At 49.3% G+C, this 18,716-nt stretch overlaps 2 protein-coding genes across 4 annotated transcripts in view; both read right to left on the reverse strand.

The window, feature by feature from the left end:
- Positions 1–18,716, reverse strand: part of HOXB3 (homeobox B3) — a 41,257-nt gene that overhangs the window by 12,009 nt on the left and 10,532 nt on the right. For 2 of the 3 annotated variants that reach the window (XM_012802971.2, XM_012802972.2), the window contains exon 2: positions 12,858–13,035. The exons of the other annotated variant lie outside the window; for it this stretch is intronic. The gene's annotated coding sequence lies outside the window, so the exon portion shown is untranslated. The remainder of the gene's footprint in view (positions 1–12,857; positions 13,036–18,716) is intronic. 3 annotated transcript variants of the gene reach the window in all.
- Positions 14,532–17,390, reverse strand: HOXB4 (homeobox B4). Its single transcript, XM_003786464.1, has 2 exons — positions 16,872–17,390; positions 14,532–16,049 (listed from the first exon to the last, which is right to left on the reverse strand). The coding sequence occupies exons 1-2, from the start codon at positions 17,326–17,328 to the stop codon at positions 15,751–15,753; spliced, it is 756 nt and encodes a 251-aa protein (XP_003786512.1). The 5' UTR covers positions 17,329–17,390; the 3' UTR covers positions 14,532–15,750.

Below are 18,716 nucleotides of genomic sequence, written 5' to 3' on the forward strand. Positions count from 1 at the left end.
CCAGGAGTTGGAGGTTGCTGTGAGCGTGATGCCATGGCACTCTACCCAGGGGGATAGCTTGAGGCTCCGTCTCAAAAAAAAAAATTGCTTTCTCACAACCATGTACCTGAGAAACTAATTACCATTTCTTTCTAATTTTATCTTCCCTCATTTGGGGGAAGAGATAGAAAATAAGAACAAGAATAAAGTGTGGGTCTTCTACCATGCAGACCTGTCCTGGTTGCCCTGAGGAGAGCTGGTAAGAGTGGTGTGGCACTATGTGCGTGCCTCATCCCAGGAAGAGAGGGCCCAAAGTCCTAAAGGCCTGGGTGAGGCTGGGGAGGTGGTACCTGCTGGGGAGTTGGTCACAGAATCTAAACTCTGAAATCACTGTTCAGTCCCTGGGATTGGGTAAGAGGCATCTCAAACTACCATATTCTGAATAACTCCAGCCTTAGCCCAGCACCTGGCAGGGAAAGGGCCTTGCTCAGTGAGATCCAGCTCCTCCTTCCTTAGCTCATCTCCAAATGCCAATCCTTGCTAGCTAGCCCCTCTCCACTGTCTTCCATTTCCACTGCTCTCCACTAGGTTCTTCCATGCTGAGAATAAGGACACCTTCAGGAGGAGGAAAAGCCCAGATTCCAGCAGATTTCCTGGAGCTAACCTACAATCTACATAACCAACCACTGCTGGAGGCATATTTGTATCTCTGAATGTTACAATTAAGCTTGTAGTAACCTATACCCCCACGCCCACAGAACTCCAGGACACCCCAGGGAGCTGCTCCCAGAAGATAAATACACAGAGAGGTACCCAATGTCAGAACTGGGAAGAACTCAGGGAATGTCCCGTCCAACTCTGCCATTCTTACAGACAAGAAAACTGAGTTCCAGCAAAAGGAAGTGGTTTGTCTAGAGTCATGCTTGGGATAGGCCTGGGAGTTGGGAAGCTTATATTCTAGGCAGTCCAGCTTGGCTGTGTATTATGAGATAGGAAACTCCTTGAGCATGTGTCTCCTTTTGTAAAGCCTGGGCATATGTATGAGGGGCTGGGTTAGGCTAAATGATCTCTAAGATACCTTTTGGACAGAAAGTTAATGATTCTTTATGTGCTGATATAAAAAGTAAGTGACAATAAACAGTAATAAACTGAGTTTAGACAATTACAGGCACCATCTTGACTAAATGCAGAATATTTTCTCCTGGGATTTAAATGCCTATATCCCTAACCCTACTACTGAGCACAGACCCAATTCATGGTCCTCCCTTGCCCCACCCAGACTCATGTAGTAAGTTTTACTGCTCTGCTCTTCTGTGGGGGTGGGTTGTTTTCTATCCTCATCAAAAAATCAAAAGTGTTATTTTTGGACACAGCAACCTGAGCAGTAAATAATTAATTTGTATAATTAAAGGAGAAGCCTTCAACCTGGCAATTTTTAACCAGGCATCAATGCACCCATTGTACCAGTCTAGCCTTCTTACCCGACCCCCACCTCTGCCCACATACCCACTAGCTTCCCCAGTTGCCTCCCCCACAGCTGGAGACCAGCATTCCCCAGATGGCCAGCAGGGTCCACAGAGCCAGATTCTGCTCCCTCCCAACAAAGTTCCATTCTCTACTGTGGGGGGGGGGCACCCCCGGGGGGGGGGCACCCCCAGCCAGCACCTGCCCCTTGAAGCTTGCTTTCCCTATCCCTCAAAACTGTGCTGGGCTCTAAGTCCAGGCTCTTTGCTCTTGGGAAACATGTAATCCACCTTCCCAGTTCAAGATGCCTCAACAATGCAGCGAGTTTGCATTTCAAGAAACTCCCATTAATATCAATTTACTTCACTGAAACCTCGGGTTCTTCATCAAGTTGATGATTTATGATAAAATCAATTAAATTACGGCCACTTAGGGCCCAGCCGCTTCCTCTCAGATTTCATTGGTGCGGGGCCCAAGTGTCTGGTGGAAAAATGCAAGTTTAGCTGGAGGCGAGGAAAGATAATTCTGCGGCTGAGAAAATTTAATGCAAAACAATTTCCAGGCAAAGCTGGGTGTCTGCATAGAAATGCAAAAGCCACTAGTTGGCCTGTGGAAATAACTATCTGGGAATCAAAATGTTTTTCTCTCCATCCCCATCACCTGCATTAGCTCCCTATCTCTGTCTGTCTTTGTGCTCATTTGACCTCTTCCAAGCAGAGACCTTGGGGGAATTTAAGCAGTAATGGTGGGCCCAAGCTTGTCAAGGCCCACCCTCCAAACACATATCTCTTAGATCTCCTGAGCTCTTCCCTACCACATCAGGCCTTTTCCTACTTCCCCCCTCCTTTCCCTACTCAACCATGCTCACTAATTCCCCCCTTCCACTGCAAAATTAAAGATTCAAAGTGAAGATCAAGCTATAGCTACGTGGGCAGAGGGCACAGGAGGAGGAGGAACGGTGGTGAAGCTTGGGCCAGGGGCCAGACCAAGTGAGCTCTGCTGCATGTGGCTGTGGGGGGAAAGAGCACAGGCAGGAAGGATCACTACCTCTTGGACAGAGCAAGGGGAAGCAAAGTGTGTTCAGTGCTACCCCATCCCACAGTCCCAGAACAAGAGAACACAGAGTCTCCCTTCCAGCTCCCAATATGCCTGCTCACAAAGCGATCCTGCAAATCCATCCAACAAGCCCTAACTAGAATACACACTTCTCCCATGTGCAGATGTACTCCCACAATACACAAACCCACCTACACATGTGCATGCTTGCACACTCCTTATACGTCACACAGACCTACCATACCAGGTGCCTGCAAAGGGACAGTTCCCACTATCTCCCCACATCTGGGAAAATAAATCTCAGCACATCAGCCTGGCATCACCTCCCTTCCACTCCGAGGAGAGGGTCTCTCTAGCCTCTGGTCTGTTTGGTTTTTGGTTTCCAGAGCAGGCAGGGAGTAAACACAGCTTCTCTGAAGCCATAAATCACCTCCTCTCCTAGCTTCTCAGCTTAACACCCAGCCTCAGCTCAGCCCTTGTAGTTTTAGCTTCAAATAACCCGCTAGGTGCTAAAGGGTTGAGCCATGGTGGCAGCTGAACTGTGGGAGCAGGACTCAGCAGTCTTCCACCCACACTGGCCCCAGCAGATCCCCCTCACATTTCCCTCAACACCCACAGCTCACAGCTACCCTGGAAAACCCTCCAGAGCATCCAGCACTCTCCCTGGGTGGGAGAGCTCTCCCGGGAATCCTGTCCACATCTCGCACACGAATAGCTCCACATTCCTCCACACTCGCCCTACACCCCAGCTCTCTCTACGCCCTCTCAGCCCCCACCCAGACCCTCTAAGTTGCTCTCATCTTTGTCTTCCATTAGGATCCAGGCCTGTCCCAGGAGAGAGGGCTGAGGACCTGGCTCTGCCCACCACTGCCTGGCCCTGAATGCCCCGGCTCAGCACCCCACACTTACCTGTGCAGTCTCCCGCTGCCGGCTGCCCGGCACCGGGGGCGCGCTGGAGCCGACTGCCAGGCCTCGGACCCTCGGCCCCGCCTGGGGCTCTGCCGCCGCGGGCCGCCGCATCCCGGTCACTCAACCCCCAGCAGCCCCGGAGAGTCCCGCCGCGCTCGGGGAGAGGCCCGGATGCGCTTGCCCCCACCACGCCCCCGCCCCCGCCCCCGGCTTTGTTCGGTCTCCGCGGCCCGCGGCCGAAGCGCGCGCGGATCCTGCACGCGGGGCAGGACTCGACTCCTTTTCCTGAGCACCCGGAGTTCCCACTCCACCAGGGCCCTCGAGGGGCTGCGGAAAGAGCGAGCCTGTCTGGCACTGAGCTGGGCTTGGGCTTTGAGACCGGGCCAAGTTGCCAGGCGAGAGGAGCGGCGACTGACAGAGGGACGGCGCGGGGAGCGCGGGGAGCGCCGGGGGCGCCATGGCGGAAGGCGGGCACACCGGCGGCGGCTCTTCAATGTCACCAGCGAAATGGGTTCCATATGTCCGACCCGGCGGAGAAGGGAGGGAAAGGAAGAGCGTTCTGGGCAGGACAGAGGCGGAGTGGGGGGTGGGGGGAGGCAATGGAGGAAGCAGAGCAATGGCAAGGGGGCAATGGGAAGGATTGTAGAGAGAGGTTTACGTTTTCCATTTTCCCTCGAGTTTTCTAAAGCTCCTTAGGCTGGAAGGAACTTTCTTTCCCCTTTTCCTTTCTCCTTTTCTTTCCTGAAAAGATGGGGGAGGCAGAAGTTAGTAAGGGAAGCATCCCCTTGTTAAGGCTGAGGGTTTGAGAGAAGAGATGTGGATTGGAGGTGAAAGCTCTTAGGTGATGGAACATCAACAACTTCTCATCCCTAGAGAAAGAAGAGACCAAACTCACAAGGGGGAAGAAAAGCCAATGAAGAATCCCAGAGTCTAGGTGTCCAGACTGGCCTCAGTCCCTGCCCTATCCCCAGGATGGAATCCAGCTTCGAGAAGTCCCAGTGAAGACTTAAGTGTCCAAGCCATCTTGGTCATTCCCTGGCACTTCTGTACCTACCAGGGCTGCCTCACACCTTATTTCGGACCCCACCAGGGGGGCCTACTCTAGGATCCTTCTGAGATGGCCTGGCTTTAGGCAGCTTCTTGTAAAGAAAGCTATTAGAAAGATAGGAAGCAAGGAGTCTGCAGGAGCTTCCCCCTGTGCCTGCTTCCCAAGGGAGTTAGACTGTTTCTGTCTCTGTTTTTCTCTTCTCCCTCTCTGCCTTTTCTAACCATTTCTGTTGTCTGTGTTCCTTTCTCTTAGCCCCTTTGTCTTCTCACACTACCTCACTCCTTGTCTTAAGTGAATTTGAATTGAACCTTGCAAAGGACTTGGGAGTGTCTCCAAAAATCACTTCCTAGCTCGCTCATTAGGCTGCCTCTTTTCTTACCCTTCCTTTGTGGGGGAACTGCCTTGTCGTGGAAAGAGTCTCTTTTAGAGAGAAAGGGGCAAAGTGAGTGGTTTCCTTTCCACGTCTGTTCTTCTCACTTAACTCTGTATATGTCCTTCTGGGTTGTGGGGCTCCTCCTTCTTCCAGGACAGGTTCCCTTCCCAGGAGTGGTCTTTGTCTCTGCTCTGTCATCCTCTTCTTGGGCTCAGGCTTGACTTTTCACCTCAGAAAGGGTACTTGTTCTCTCTCTGGGTTCCTCTCCTTGTCCTTCATCCTCTCACTCTTCATCTTTCTATCTGATTCCTCTGGTCATTAAAGTGTTAGTAGCCAAGCTTCTTAAAGGCATGGAGATAAACACTACAATTATACAGAGAAAGAGCATACCAGCAGAGAGTCTGGGGAGAAGATGGAATCAGCAGGCTTCCTAAAGCCCTGTCCACCAGATGCATTCTACCTCATCCCCTGAACAAAACAAAAGCAAATCAGAAGGGTGGGGAGTACAAAACTGGTAAGAGACAGGGTGCTCAATGAATATATATACACACACACTATATAAAGCAACAATATCTTTCAAACTTGCTGATTTAGGGGGGTAGGCCCAAATGCCTGGATGGGAGGCATCAGGCCTCACATAGGGGGATTTAGTGTGATCATGGTAGCAAGGATGATCCCTCTGTTTGTCTCCTGGGGAGGAGTTCGTGTGTATTAGGGAAATGGCACCTCCCCTTCCCAGAGCCAGGGAAGACAAAGACCTGAAGGGGAACGAGAGAATAAGGAAAAGAGGGGAGCTCAGACCTTTAGTCACAAGGAGGAGTTGCAAACATAGAGGTAAGGGGCCTGTGAAACTGACTCCCAGATCAGTGAGACTAGGCTCCCTTCTAGCTAGAAGAACAAATTCTTCAGCCCCCCACTTTTATTGCTCATCCTCTGAAATTGGCTGAATTCAGAAGCTAATAAAAACGATTCTGATTCTACCTTTTCCTTCATGTCTCTCTTTCCAAGGAAGAGGCAATCCTTCTTCCCCTCTCAGGGACTCTAAGACTTTGGGCTAAACTCTGGAGCATCAGATTGGGGGGTGAATTAACCCTTTTTACACTCACGCTTTGCAGATGAGGGAAAAGTAGAAATGCTCAGTCTCCCACACTAGACATATGTGGGATCCTCCAACACTCAAAGAGGGAGTGGAGAATGAGACTGAAAGTATTGCAGCCCCTGCCTGGCAAAGACTCTTTGCTGCCTCCCCACAACATTCAGCCCTGTCAAAGCTGCGCATGAATCTAGACTCTCCCCAATTCCTTTTATCCAGGACAGGCAATGCCCTTATCCATCCCAACCCACAGTTTTGGCCTCTCCACTTTCTCCTCAGACTCTTTTCAGCCCAGACTCCCAATTTGGGAAGATTCACCCACTGTGCACATCACTTGTTAACAAGGATAGGGCTCAGTGTTCACTTAAAGCAGAGTGTGGGAATGAGCTCCTGGAGGTTGCAAGGACTTTGGGCCTAAGTTGCCACTCCATGCTGCTGATGCCATGAATAATTAACACCTGGGTGCATGTCATTCTAGATTTCCTGCCCAAAGGTTTACACTAGCAGGCAGAGTTAAATATCAAAGATAATTGTGGCTGTAAAGTCAGTTGGTCTGGCTCCCATCAGGGAATAAGCAGTTAGCAGCCCAGACTGGACTTGGTGAAGGCCCTAGTCCTCTGCCTCTCTGTTCCATCACAGCTTTGGGGCACAGTGCAGGATGTCCCCCAGAAGCCACCTCTGGCTTTGCTCTTGACCAAGTAGCCTTTTTCCTAATGGAGAGGAACTGGGACCTCCACCTGAAACTATAGGGGAAAAGTTACAGCTCTCTTCTCATCTCAGCCTGCATACCATTTGCCCCCTGTTTGGATGGGAGCTTAAGGAGAGGAACACACCCCATGCCCTGGAATACTCTTCACCTTTCTGGGACCACCTGGTTCCTAGAACATTTCTTTTCTAGAAAAACCTGAAAAAACTTCTCATTATCCCTAAACACACCCACAGCCCCTCACTTGGCTCAGGAAACTTTTCTTTGTTTCTGGAGGTCCGAGGAAGGCTCCTGTGGTGTGAATTCATTTCCTTGTTTTGTTAGCCTGGAGGGTGGGGAGCCCAGGCTTTTAGCTTCTCTCCCTGCCCTTCACCCTTTGCCTGCCTCCATTGTCTTCCCCAATTTGGGTAACTCTTTCTCCACCCGCAATGATATCCCATATACATGTCTTATAAATCAAGTTTTAATATTATAACTGAATCCTTCCCATTCCTTTCCAATTGCAGAGAACTTTGATTTGGTCTCCATCGATTACAATCTTTGCCTTCAACTCCAGTAATTTCTTTCTCGGCTTCCACTTCTCTTGCTCCCAGGCTCCTTATGAGTCAGAGTGGGGTTTGTTCACCCAGAGCTGGAGTTGGAGGAGCCAAACTCTTGGAGGGGAACCGCTGAAAAATGAAGCTCTTTCTACAGCTGGAGGAATGTTGGCTCTATCAGGCTTGCAAATATAATTTTTATATTAGGTCGTGGTCTTTGACTGGGTTTGTATGCCAATGAGGCATTTCTGGTTTACCAAATTTATACAAATCTCGCTTTAATTGATAATCACAGATGCTGTAATTTAAGACCTCCAGCTATAGAGCTTTCATATTAACTGCTGATATATTACTGTAAATCGTCTGAAATAACCAACTCCTGGGAGCAGAGCAGAGAGGGAGGAAGTGCCTTGGAGAGCGACTCTTTCCCGGCCACAGAAACAGCCCAGCTTCCACATCATTTTCCATGAGAAATGATTTATCGAAGACATGGCCATAAACAACACAACTGGCTCACAAACACACGCAGACGCGCACACCAGAGCGCGTGCACACACACACACACACATACAGAGGTACACAATGGTTGGCATGCCGGCCGAGAAGCTGACACCCATATTGCTATAAATCAAGAAAAAGGTTGGAGGAGAGAGAGAGAGAGAGAGAGCAGGAATATTCCTAAAATCTCCATGCAATGCCTCAATGGGTATAAACACACAGAGTACCGTGTGAAGAGAAATGGCAGGAAATGAAGATGGCTATTTGTCACATTTTACGACAATAACATTAATAACAAACAATAAATTTACATGGACATATAAGACGCGGTAGGTAGTGAGAAATCCCTTCTACTTACAATACCCCAGCCCGTGGTGTGGCTCCGGCTGCGGGGCTGTTTTATTGCTGCCTCCCTTTCTTTTTCTCTCTCTCCCTCTCTCTCTCCCCCTCTCTCTTTTTTTTTTTCTGGGGGTACAGGCTTGTTTTTCAAAGGACAGTTGAATTGCACGTCAGAAACAGGGAGACCGAGCCTGCGATTTTCCTGACGAATACATATCTATTCTGCAACCTCGGCATTAATTATTTAATGAATCACGTGACAGGGAGGGGGAAGGGGGTCTTTCGATTTCAGGCTCAAAGGACCACTATGACCTTCCCCTTCAGGAGGAGAAATTTTCCTGCAAAATAAGTCCCCCTACCCACCAATGGAATAGTAGCCAGTTCTCTCTCTCCCATACTCCTATCTGTACCTACTACCTCTGCAGCTCCCTAACCACCCCCAGATACACACTTACCCACAGCCCACCTCTCCTCTTTCCCTTCTCTTCCTGCTTCTGCTTAGTTCGTGGAGGTGCAGAAATAGTCTGCAGGGGTGTCTGGGGCGTTGGGGGTGGGGTGGGCACAGAGCCCTTCTCCAAGCCCCTGGATTTCTCAGCTTCTAATTCTTCTCTCCGTATCCTTTAGGATTAAGATTTCCTCCCCAACTCTTATTTTCTCCCCTACTCCTAGGGTATTTCTTTTAGGAGGACTCACTCCTTTTCTTCCTAAATAATCGATAAAATTTCTAAGGGGACTAGCTTGAAAAGAAACACTTTGTAAGTCTATGTTATGTATGCATAAGGAACAGCACTTCTGGCTTTAATTCTCTTTTTGATCTTTTTTGGTACCTTTTGGAGGAATAAAAAAAAAAAAGGACAGCATGAAGCAATGACTCTGGAGCTTGTAGAGTTAAGAACAACTGCAAAGGGGACTTTTTTCCGTTATGTTGTTACTACCATAGGTAAACAAATTCTATTGACTCTTTGAAAATAGGCTCTAGAGACAAAGACCAGGATAAAGGTTTCTAAACAAAAGAAGTGGACACTCAGTCTCTATGTACCTATGTCATACCCTGCTTCTGTCCTCCCCCCCCCCCAACCAACACACCATGAAGACAGCTGGAGATTTGAACAAGAGTGGAGGGAAAGGAAAGAAAGGCTTTGAAGTCTGCCAGGCAGCCCCAGGGTCCCTATTTCCTAGGTGTTAGTACCCTGAGCTTCTAATCACCAGACAATAGAGACTGATCAATGGGAAAAAGAAGGGGCGGTGGGGGTGTTAAAGAGTTAAACATCAGAGATAGGGGAAATCTATCCCCTAGGCCTGAAGAGAGATACTTATACAGACCCTTTTACCTCAAATGTAAACTAAACAAAATTTTAAAATCCCCCAAACTTGACCAGCTATAAGCAGAATCAGAATTTGGCTGAGCATGGGGTGGGGGTAGGGGTGCAAAAGGAAGCAGAAAAGACATTCCTAAAGAAGCCCCTGGCTGCACATTCCCAGTCTTATCTGTCTTTAGCTCCTACAGGGGTAGCCTGGACCACAGCTGCCTGGACAGGGAATGGGGGAAGAAAAAACATGCTCTAGTTTAGGGGAGCATGGGGCTGAAGGGCCTTCCCTGGTTTGTATGAAGGGGTTTAAAGCAAAAGCAACTCAGTTTAGAAAAAGTTGAGGACCTGGTTGTCTTAACAAACACCAAAGAAACAGCCACCCTGATGTCGGAGGAGGTTTTAGCTGTAGCGGCTACACCACCACTCTACCGCTCCTACCAAAGGCTCTGGAATCCAGCTTTGGCTGCACGGAGTGGGGGCCCCAGTGGGCCCAGACTCTATAAAGGAGGGGGTGGCCGGCTTTGATTGTCCAGATACAAAACACAGACTGGTATTGAATTCAGCCTGATTCTGATGTGGGCCCTGCTCCCGTCTCCAGTGAGGGTAACTCCCTGCAAGGTTCTGGCCACAAATCCATTAAAAATGGTCCTCCAAAGAAAAACACTCTGCTAAAGTCTAAAACAAAAATAGGGAAGCGAGAGAGAAGAGGAGGGAGGGATATGAATGAGGATATGAATATAATATAATATGCTAGACATAAGAAGACAGCAATCTCTGAAAATGAGATATTATTTATAAGAACAAGAAAAGAAAAACAGCAAAATGACATGAAGGCACTCCGGGCAGGTTCTGTTAAAATGCCCACACTCTTTGCAGACCCTGGGAATCTCTACATTCAAATAAACAAGCGCCTGAACGAGAGCCGAGTGCTTTCTTACTGCCGATAAAGCGAACATTTAGACTGTGAGAAAGGCAAGATTGATTTACGAATCTGAACGCGCTGGTTTTATGGCTGATCACAAATCCGTCAGCGCTCAACTCACGCTGGGAAACTTCCCAACTCCGTTTTCCAACCAGACCCCCTCCCCAGCTGCCGCTTCTCAGGGAGACCTGCTACTACCAGTGCTGGGGCTGTCTCAGAGGCTCTGGCGGGGCTAGGCAGCCCCTCTCCCCAGGCCAGAAGGTGGAAATAGGAGAGAGAGTGAAGGGGTGGGCCAGGGAACTGGGAGAAAGAGAAAGAGAAAGAAGTCCAATATTTGGGAGGACTGGTACAACACTAAACAGTCTAGGTGTGAAGGAAAAGGGAAATCTTAATGTGTGGGGCTCTGAGGCTTTGAACAGTGAATTCCAACCTTCCCTGTCTCTGGTCTCTCTCCTCTTTTCCTTTGATAAGTCCCTAATCCTTACATTGCCTAGAGCAATCTGAAGCAACTAGGTCTTTGTCCCTTTGGATTTATAAAGGGTCCACAATTTGTTATTTGTCCGTGTGGGAAATGTACAAACATCATTTCCCCTGATCCCAAAATATTTTCAGTCCAGGAGGGTCCAAGCTCGCCTGTCTGGTCCACCTCTTTCTTTCTTTTTTCTTCTCTACCTCTTTCCTTCTTGAGGACTCCAGCCTCTCCACTTATGCCACCCACGGACAAAGGAGAGGATATCAACCACTCCAGTTATTTCTTGCCTGCAACAGAGTCCCCAAATTACAGGAAACAATTTGCAATCTACAAACCAACAACCCACACATATCCCAGCAAGGTTCTGTCTCTCCTAGTCCTAACCCAAGGGGAGCATTTCCTCTCCCAAGCCAGAGTCTGTCTGTCTATCCCTCTTCCTCTTTGTTTCTGTCTCCCTCTAAGATGATGGCTGCAGGTGTGGATTTTTAAGATTTTCTGTGCTCAGGGCTTACCTTCTAGCAAATCCTCCACCCATCTCCTAAAATTAAGTTCCTGGAAACTTTGCTTAATATGGCAGAGCTGGCCCTGGAAAGTGGTCAGAACAGCCTTTCCTGATTCTCCTCCCATTTCACTCGATCCTCTGATGGGTGAGGTATTCCAAGAGCTCTGTATGTAGAAGATGAGGATTAGGGAAAGGGGGTAAACATGATTATAGAAATAGTTTTCTAAACAAAGGAACTTCAGAAAATGGGTTGAGAGGCTATGGATTTGGATGTTAGCCCCCAGAGAGATGGCAGCCTCCAAAGGAATGTTCGTGGTAGGAGGCCATTCTCTCTTTACAACCCAGGGGCTTATTCCTCTGGCCTTCTGAAGCCCTGTGGATTGAAGCCCTCCAACACCTCATGTCATCTGTCTTTGTCTTTCTTCTCTCAGCTCCCTCTAAACAGAAAAAGGAAAGGAAGGATGAACTGGACACGGGGTGGGGGATTGGAGCCTGGCCTAGGGAAGGGCCTTTATGTAGAGAGACAGATCAATACCCTACTTTCCTCCCTCAACTGGACTCTTGGACTAAAGTTTTTAATTCCTTTTCTCCTCAATGGATAATAATAGAAAAATAATCCAGAAATGCCAAGATATGGTTTGAAGGCTAGAGGGGAATGGAGAAGATGGGACATAAGATAGCCCAAGGACTCCTCCCTGCGGAGGTGTGACTTTCCCTCCTGGGCAGGAGGCAAGAGCCAGCACAATGTCCAGTCTCAGGGAGGTCAAGGGGCTTCCGAGGTCATTTTGTGGTTCTAATACTGAGCTAATCGCCTAGAAAACGTGGCCTCTCCATGAACTCTCTCCTGCCAGCCTCCCGCCTCCAAACTCTAAGCGAGGCCTCAGGGAAAAAGGGCCAGCACATTCCGGTCTGACACAGAGCCTACTAACTCCCTTGGCTGAGAAGCATGTCCCAGAGGAGAGCACAGGAGTCCTCAAACCAAGAGAAAAAGAGGAAACCAAAGCAACACCAAGACTTCAGGAGGAAGGGAGGGGTGCAGAGTAGAAGAGGAATATTCCTGCATCAATGCACCTCGCCTGTGAACTGAGCAGTTGCCTGCTCCGCAGAGTAGCACACATTTGTCTAGAATCCCAAGAAGAAAAAAACCAAACATCCACTTATGCCCGCTCCAAGACTGGAGCATTCCATCCAAAAACTGGGGGCAGTGACAACATCCCACAGGTCAACAGACGTAGGGGACACCAGCCCTCAGTGCAGACGGGCAGAATCACAGGAACACTCTGACCGCATCATAGTCCTACTCATGTACACATGCTGGGGCGCAGCAGTGCCCACCTGCATTTTTCCAAAATCAGAAAAGCACTCTGGGCTGCCTCACAAACAACCTTCTTTTCAAGGCTTTTTTGCGGGTCCCGACACCTCTGTCCCAACCAGTACATTCTCCAGGTCTCCAGGCCCCTCCATCTCCCTCTAACCCAAGCATCCGTCATCATAAAAGGCAGCAAACCTGCCGAAGCATCCACCATAAAAACCCAGCAAAGATAGTTGAAAAAGAAAAAGAGGAGGCGAGAGTTTCTTTTTTGTTTGTGAAAAGAGCTCATAAAACGATCAAAAAACGCCAGCCCGGGACCGGGACCCGGGCTTTGTTACCTTTTCGCCTCTCGCCTCCTCTCGCCTGAGCTCCGCAGATCCCATTCATGACGAACGGCTTCTTCCAAACTGAGAGAAAAAAGTTTTCAACTTTATGGTTCCAAATTTTTTCCCCCTTGCAGATCCGGGAGAGACGGCTAACACTTTTTTCCCCCAACAGCCGGTCTGCGGAGATTTGCTGTTGAATAATAACAAAGGAGAGAGGATACGTATTTAAAGAAAAGAAGTGATTAATGGTTTTCTGTATAATTCTCACATTTTTCTTAGCTCTTGTCTACACAGAATGGCTGTGAACTTTAAGCTCCATAGAAATCTCTTTTTAAAAATTCTATTCATACCTTCCAAGGAGCAGCTTTGATTTGGTTCTTTAGAGACATTCCTGGGGGGGCATATGCTTTTTAAGAACTATTTTTCCCCTAGACTAAGGGCTGCCCCATCCCCTTGGAGCTAAAACATCACATCGAGATCCTACAAAACAAAGCTCACCCCTTGCCTTCTCCAGGTCCAGGGCAATTTTTTGTATGACTCGCCCAGCAGCATTTAAACAGGCAGTTCAACCGCCCTTTCCCTTGCTGAGGACACTGGCCCCATCGGTTCCAGTACCCTGCTCAGCCTCCAATTACCCGCTGCTACAAACCAGAAGAATGCAAAATAATAAGAATTAAACATACAGATGAAATTGGTTCTTTTTATTTTCTGAAAGGAGATGGGACCAGGAAAAAAAAATACTTTTAATTGCATATGCTCTCTGTGTGCCCTGAGTTTTTTGGAGGCAAGGTGGCTGTACCCTGGGCTACCACCAGACCAGAGATCTGAAGGCTGGAGTCCCCAGACTTTAGAACTTTTCCACAGTGCTGCACAAAAGCGGCCCAAGGCTGACAGAGCTTCTAAGGATCAACTGCACCCCTTCCCCCTTCCCCCACTCTATTCTAGGGGTGACTGGGACCTCAGAGACAAAAAGCTATTTGGTCCTCAGTCGTACTTTCGATACTTTCTATGAGAAAGAAAATGAAAATTAATACAGGAGCAGGGCTTCACAAAAGAGGCCATTTGTCTTCTTGATTATCTATTTGCTTGTCAGAGTTTGAGCTATGGCACTGGCTAGCTCCTTTGTAATATAAAAATACTCTGAAAACCTGCAAACACCCAGAAACATCTGTGCAAAAAATTAGACTCATTAAAGCCTTAAACACCTCAGAGGAAAGCGATACCTTCTTATGCTGGGAGGAAAGAGGCCGGCCTCGCAGAATCCTCTCTCGGACTTTAATAACCAAAGAGCAGTCTGTCTAGTAGGAGACAGCTTAACCGCATTTTATTTGCTTATGACAAATAAATCACAATATGAAAGGCTTTTCCGTACTTAAGCCTCTTGTGTCCTACAATGAAACATTTTCCCCCATTAGGGACTGGAATCAGCCCTCCCAAGTCCTTTCAATCCATTTTTGGACTGGAGGGAAAAAAATTAAAAGCCCCGAACAAAACACACCCACCCCAAAAGAAAAACAAATGAGCTACCACAATTTGGAGTCCTCTGAGATAAAAATTCCCATCAGACTCTTTGAAGAAAATCTTCAACCACACACAATGTGAAGCTGAACCCACTAGGATGCTTAGAATATATACTAGGTGGCATTTGTCCATATCTTTACATCAAGGTTTCAACAAAAACACACGTGCTGGTCACAAGAAACCAAACATTTATTTCTATTGTCACTCTGTACAGGACACACATTTTCACACCAAGGAAAGGTTCTGGACTCAGGCAGCCCCAGAAATGGGAAAGGGCCTGGTTTGGAATGTCAGAAAGAGAAAAGGGGAGAGGACACACACACACACATGACATAAAATAATAGTCATAATAATAGTCATAATAATAATAATAAATGATGCAACAATGATAAACTAGGGGAGAGGGCTCTGCAACATCCTCCTCCCACACTGGGAGGGGCACGATATTTTTTCCTAGTTTCACATTCATTTTCAATCTGGGAGAGAGGCCTCCACTGTACAACTCTGGATTGGAGAGTGTGGTACTCTACTCCCAGAATTCAACTGGCCCCTCAATCTGCCAGGCATGACTTGGCCTTCCAGAGGAAGGCCTTTGCAGTATCTGAGTCTGTCTTTTTTCCTCGGACTCAATTTCCCTGCTGCTACTGCGTTGTCAAGGCCACCCTCTCTCCAACTTGTCCCCTTTCTTCTATTTTCCATCCCCTCCCAGCCCCAATGTGAAAGAAGGGGATGAGCAGTCACAGTCCCCTGTGAAGGGCACCAAAGAGGAGGGAGGTTGTGTGTTTGTTACCGTGGCCAAAACACTGCACTATCTGGCAGTCAGAGGGTGCTTTCGCTGGGTGTCAGGAGTGGGGGACAAAGAAAGAAAATCCAGGCTGTCTTCCAGCAGCGGCAGCAGCAGAGGCCGGGCCTCATTTGTTAGCTGGGTGTCGAGGTAATGGTCGCCACCGAGGCCCATCCTTTCCTCGGCAGAGTAAACAAGACAGATGGGCCTGGGCCTGGCGTGATTAAAGATGAAACGTGGATCCATCTTCACCAAAGCTGAAAAGGAGGAGAAACTGCCTCCAATTCTTTTTCTTTTTTTTACTTCTTCTTCCTTTTTCTGTTCTTTCTTTTCTTTTCATTATTTTTTCTTTCTTTTTTTTCCTTTCTCTTAAGGAAGAAAGCAGGAGACTTGAACCTTGCTTCTGGGGGGCCTCCTTCCCTCCCTATTGTCATTTCTATAAATAAAGCTTCCCCTCCCCCTCTTCTGCGTTTATTCCTATATAAAGTGGGGGGGGGGGAGGGCAGCTAGGTTTTTCCAGGCCCAGGCCCCGGCCCCCTCCCACCCCTACCCACCACTAGGCGCTCCATGCCCACCCCCACCCCAGGTTCAAGGGGGATACTAAAGCGAGGGGGGGCCTCCATTGGGCCGGCCAGGAGGCCCTCCAACTGAGCCTGCGGTGCCACCAGAGCGGATCTTAGTGTTGGGCAACTTGTGGTCTTTTTTCCACTTCATGCGCCGGTTCTGGAACCAGATCTTGATCTGGCGCTCAGAGAGGCAGAGTGCGTGGGCGATCTCCACCCTCCGGCGCCGAGTCAGGTAGCGGTTGTAGTGAAATTCCTTCTCCAGCTCCAAGACCTGCTGGCGAGTGTAGGCGGTCCGAGAGCGCTTGGGCTCCCCGCCGGCGTAATTGGGGTTTACTGGACACACACAGAGAAAGGGAGAAAGAGAAAGTTTTATTGCCCCCCAAAAGAGGAGGAAGAGCCTTTCTTCCAACTAACACAGTGTCTGCTTCCCTCCCTCTCCCAACACTTCTTCCTTCAAAGGGGACAAAATCTAAAAAGGGCTAGAAGTGGGACCCAAGGAAGAGAAAGAGATCCCCCAGTTCCGGGAGGTTGTGCTGTCCTTGTTGTTTGGGAGCCTAGGGGTGAGGAGTGAGGAACCTGTCCAAGGTTTGAATGGCTCCACTCTCCCCCTTAGCCTGGGCTTCTCTAGAATGATAGAATGCGGGGTGGAAAAGAGGGAGGGGGTGTCCCTAAATCTTCCCTCTGTTTAGTTCCCACCCTCGAGCTCAGATTCCAAGTAGTGCCTGCCCTGGGTAAAAACTTTTGCTCACTTCTCCAGCCAAGGAGTCAGACTAGAAGAAAGGAAAAAGTAAATACTGGGAGTTGACTCAACTCTGCTTAAATACGGATCACCTCCTCCTTCTCCTCCCCCACCTCCTACACCCCTCTTCAACTTCCAGCTTCACTGAGACTGCATCTCCCTAGCGAAAAAGTCCCTGGTGAAAATGGCGAAGAGGATGGGGAACCGACTTCAAAGGCGCAAGGCCCACCAGGCCATAAAAATTTATGGGGGATGTAATTATGTGGCTCTGAAAACAGGCGACCGTAAATCTCTGGCAACGGCGGCGAGTTTATAGTGGGGACAATTGGCTTCCCCCAGCTCACCCCCCCACCATGTCTCGGAGGTCCCTTCGGTGTAAAGCGCAAGGGGGGGGGAAGGTATGCCCACGCACTCACCCGTGCTCACGTGAACTTTGCGCATCCAGGGGTAGACGACGGGCTCTTTGCACGCGGAGTGGGACGGGCTGGGGTGCAGGGGGTTCTGGGCGCAGGGAAGCGGCGGGGGGCTGCTGCTGACCGCCTCGCAGCGCTGGCCGGACTCCGGGAGGAGAGCCCCGGCGGGTGGCGGCGCAGTAGCCCGAGGGGACAGCCCGGGCGGTGGCGGGGGCGGCGGGGGTGGTGGCGGAGGCGGCGGGGGCCCAGGGTCCCGGCAGGCCGCGTAGCGCTGCACTGTGCACGGCGCGCGCCGCCCGAAGCCCGCCTCCGGCTGGAAGCTGCTCTCTCGCCTCTGGCCGCCGGCGTAGTACCCCGGCGAGTGGTCGCTGGGTAGGTAATCGCTCTGTGAATATTCCTCGCACGGAGGGAACTTGGGGTCGACATAGTTTGAGTTGATCAAAAAAGAACTCATAGCCATTAATTTCTGGGAATTGCCTACAAAATATACTAAAATTTATTCCGACCCCTGACTCGTTTTCCTGTTTCCGAAAGCCCTCCTACTTACTGTCAAGTGAACAAAGTTAGGGGCCCACGTGATCTTCCGAGCCAATGGCCGCCCCGCCTGCGATTCCCGGATAAGGAAATCTGCTCACCCGGACCCTACTCCAGCCAAAGAGGTTTATTTCCCCTTCTCTTCCCCTCCCTACACACCCAACACCAAGATTTACATAGGACTGAAGAGGGGCGACCCCTTCCTCTCCTTGCTCTCTCTGGGATGAGAGAGAGAGGGAGAGAGAGAGAAAAAGAGAGAGAGCTTGCGCAGGTTGTGACTGGAGGGCCTCCTCAGGAGCTGGCAAAGCGCAATCCCTATGTCCCCTCCAAAGTTGGGGCTCTGGGGGTAGCCTCTCCTGCCTTGCCTCCACTCTGCTGAGCATTCTTTGCTTTCAGAGTCTCCCATCTCTTCCCCAAGGCGGGAGGGAGACTATGCGCCATGCATCTGTTTGGGGAGTTGAGCGACCTGTGTTTTGGGGGCTCCAACTTAAACGGGGAACCCATATAGGGGCGAGGGGCACAGACCTTGGGGCTGTTTTCTGCAACCAGATGGGCGGAGTAGGGGGTGAGAGAGGAAGCATCGAGAGCTAGAGGGCGGGTGCACAGAGGGACTTGTCAGAGATGAATGGAACTGCGGGCGGATCGATAGGAAATTCATGGACTAATTCGGGGAGACCTCGCCTTCCAAATCGCATTTAGCAGAGCGATTAGCTTGACTGTGTCAGTCAGTCCGTCTGTACCCCTTCTCCTATCCACGCCTCCTTTTACCCCACGGCGGCCCAAGCCAGCAGAAATGACTTGGTTTCCCACACTAAAGATGAGCGCTGGAGTGAAAAACCTGTAACTTTTGAGAGCAAAATTGGGTAATAATTTGATAATTCCAAAATCACCGGAGCAATACAAACCATGGCGCTTAGATATTCTGATGTTCTAATAGCCGCTAATGCCGCCGCCTCCACGGGGAGCAGAAATCTCACCTCTTTGTGATAATGGGGATAGGAGACCTAGAGGTGAACCCCACAAACAATAACACCCCCTCGTAATCACGTATGTCCAGGGCATCTTGTGCTAAACCCAAACGGAAAGGCGATCTCAGCATCCGTTTGAAAAGCGAATTTCTTTTGCCCTAGTACTCTGAAGACAATAGTCATTTTGGGGGAATTTCCAATAAAGCTTCGAGCCCAGAATAGAAAATAGGTGGGCTTCGGGCAAGAGGAAAAATTTAAAATATTATGAACGACAATATTAAGCTCTACAGAAAAGTAAAAAAGAACCAAGGCTCCTAGGGGCAGGCATGAAGAGTGTTCAGGTAGA

Source organism: Otolemur garnettii, unplaced genomic scaffold (assembly GCF_000181295.1).
Source record: "Otolemur garnettii isolate 467f Iridium unplaced genomic scaffold, OtoGar3 scaffold00018, whole genome shotgun sequence".
Lineage (NCBI taxonomy): Eukaryota > Metazoa > Chordata > Mammalia > Primates > Galagidae > Otolemur > Otolemur garnettii.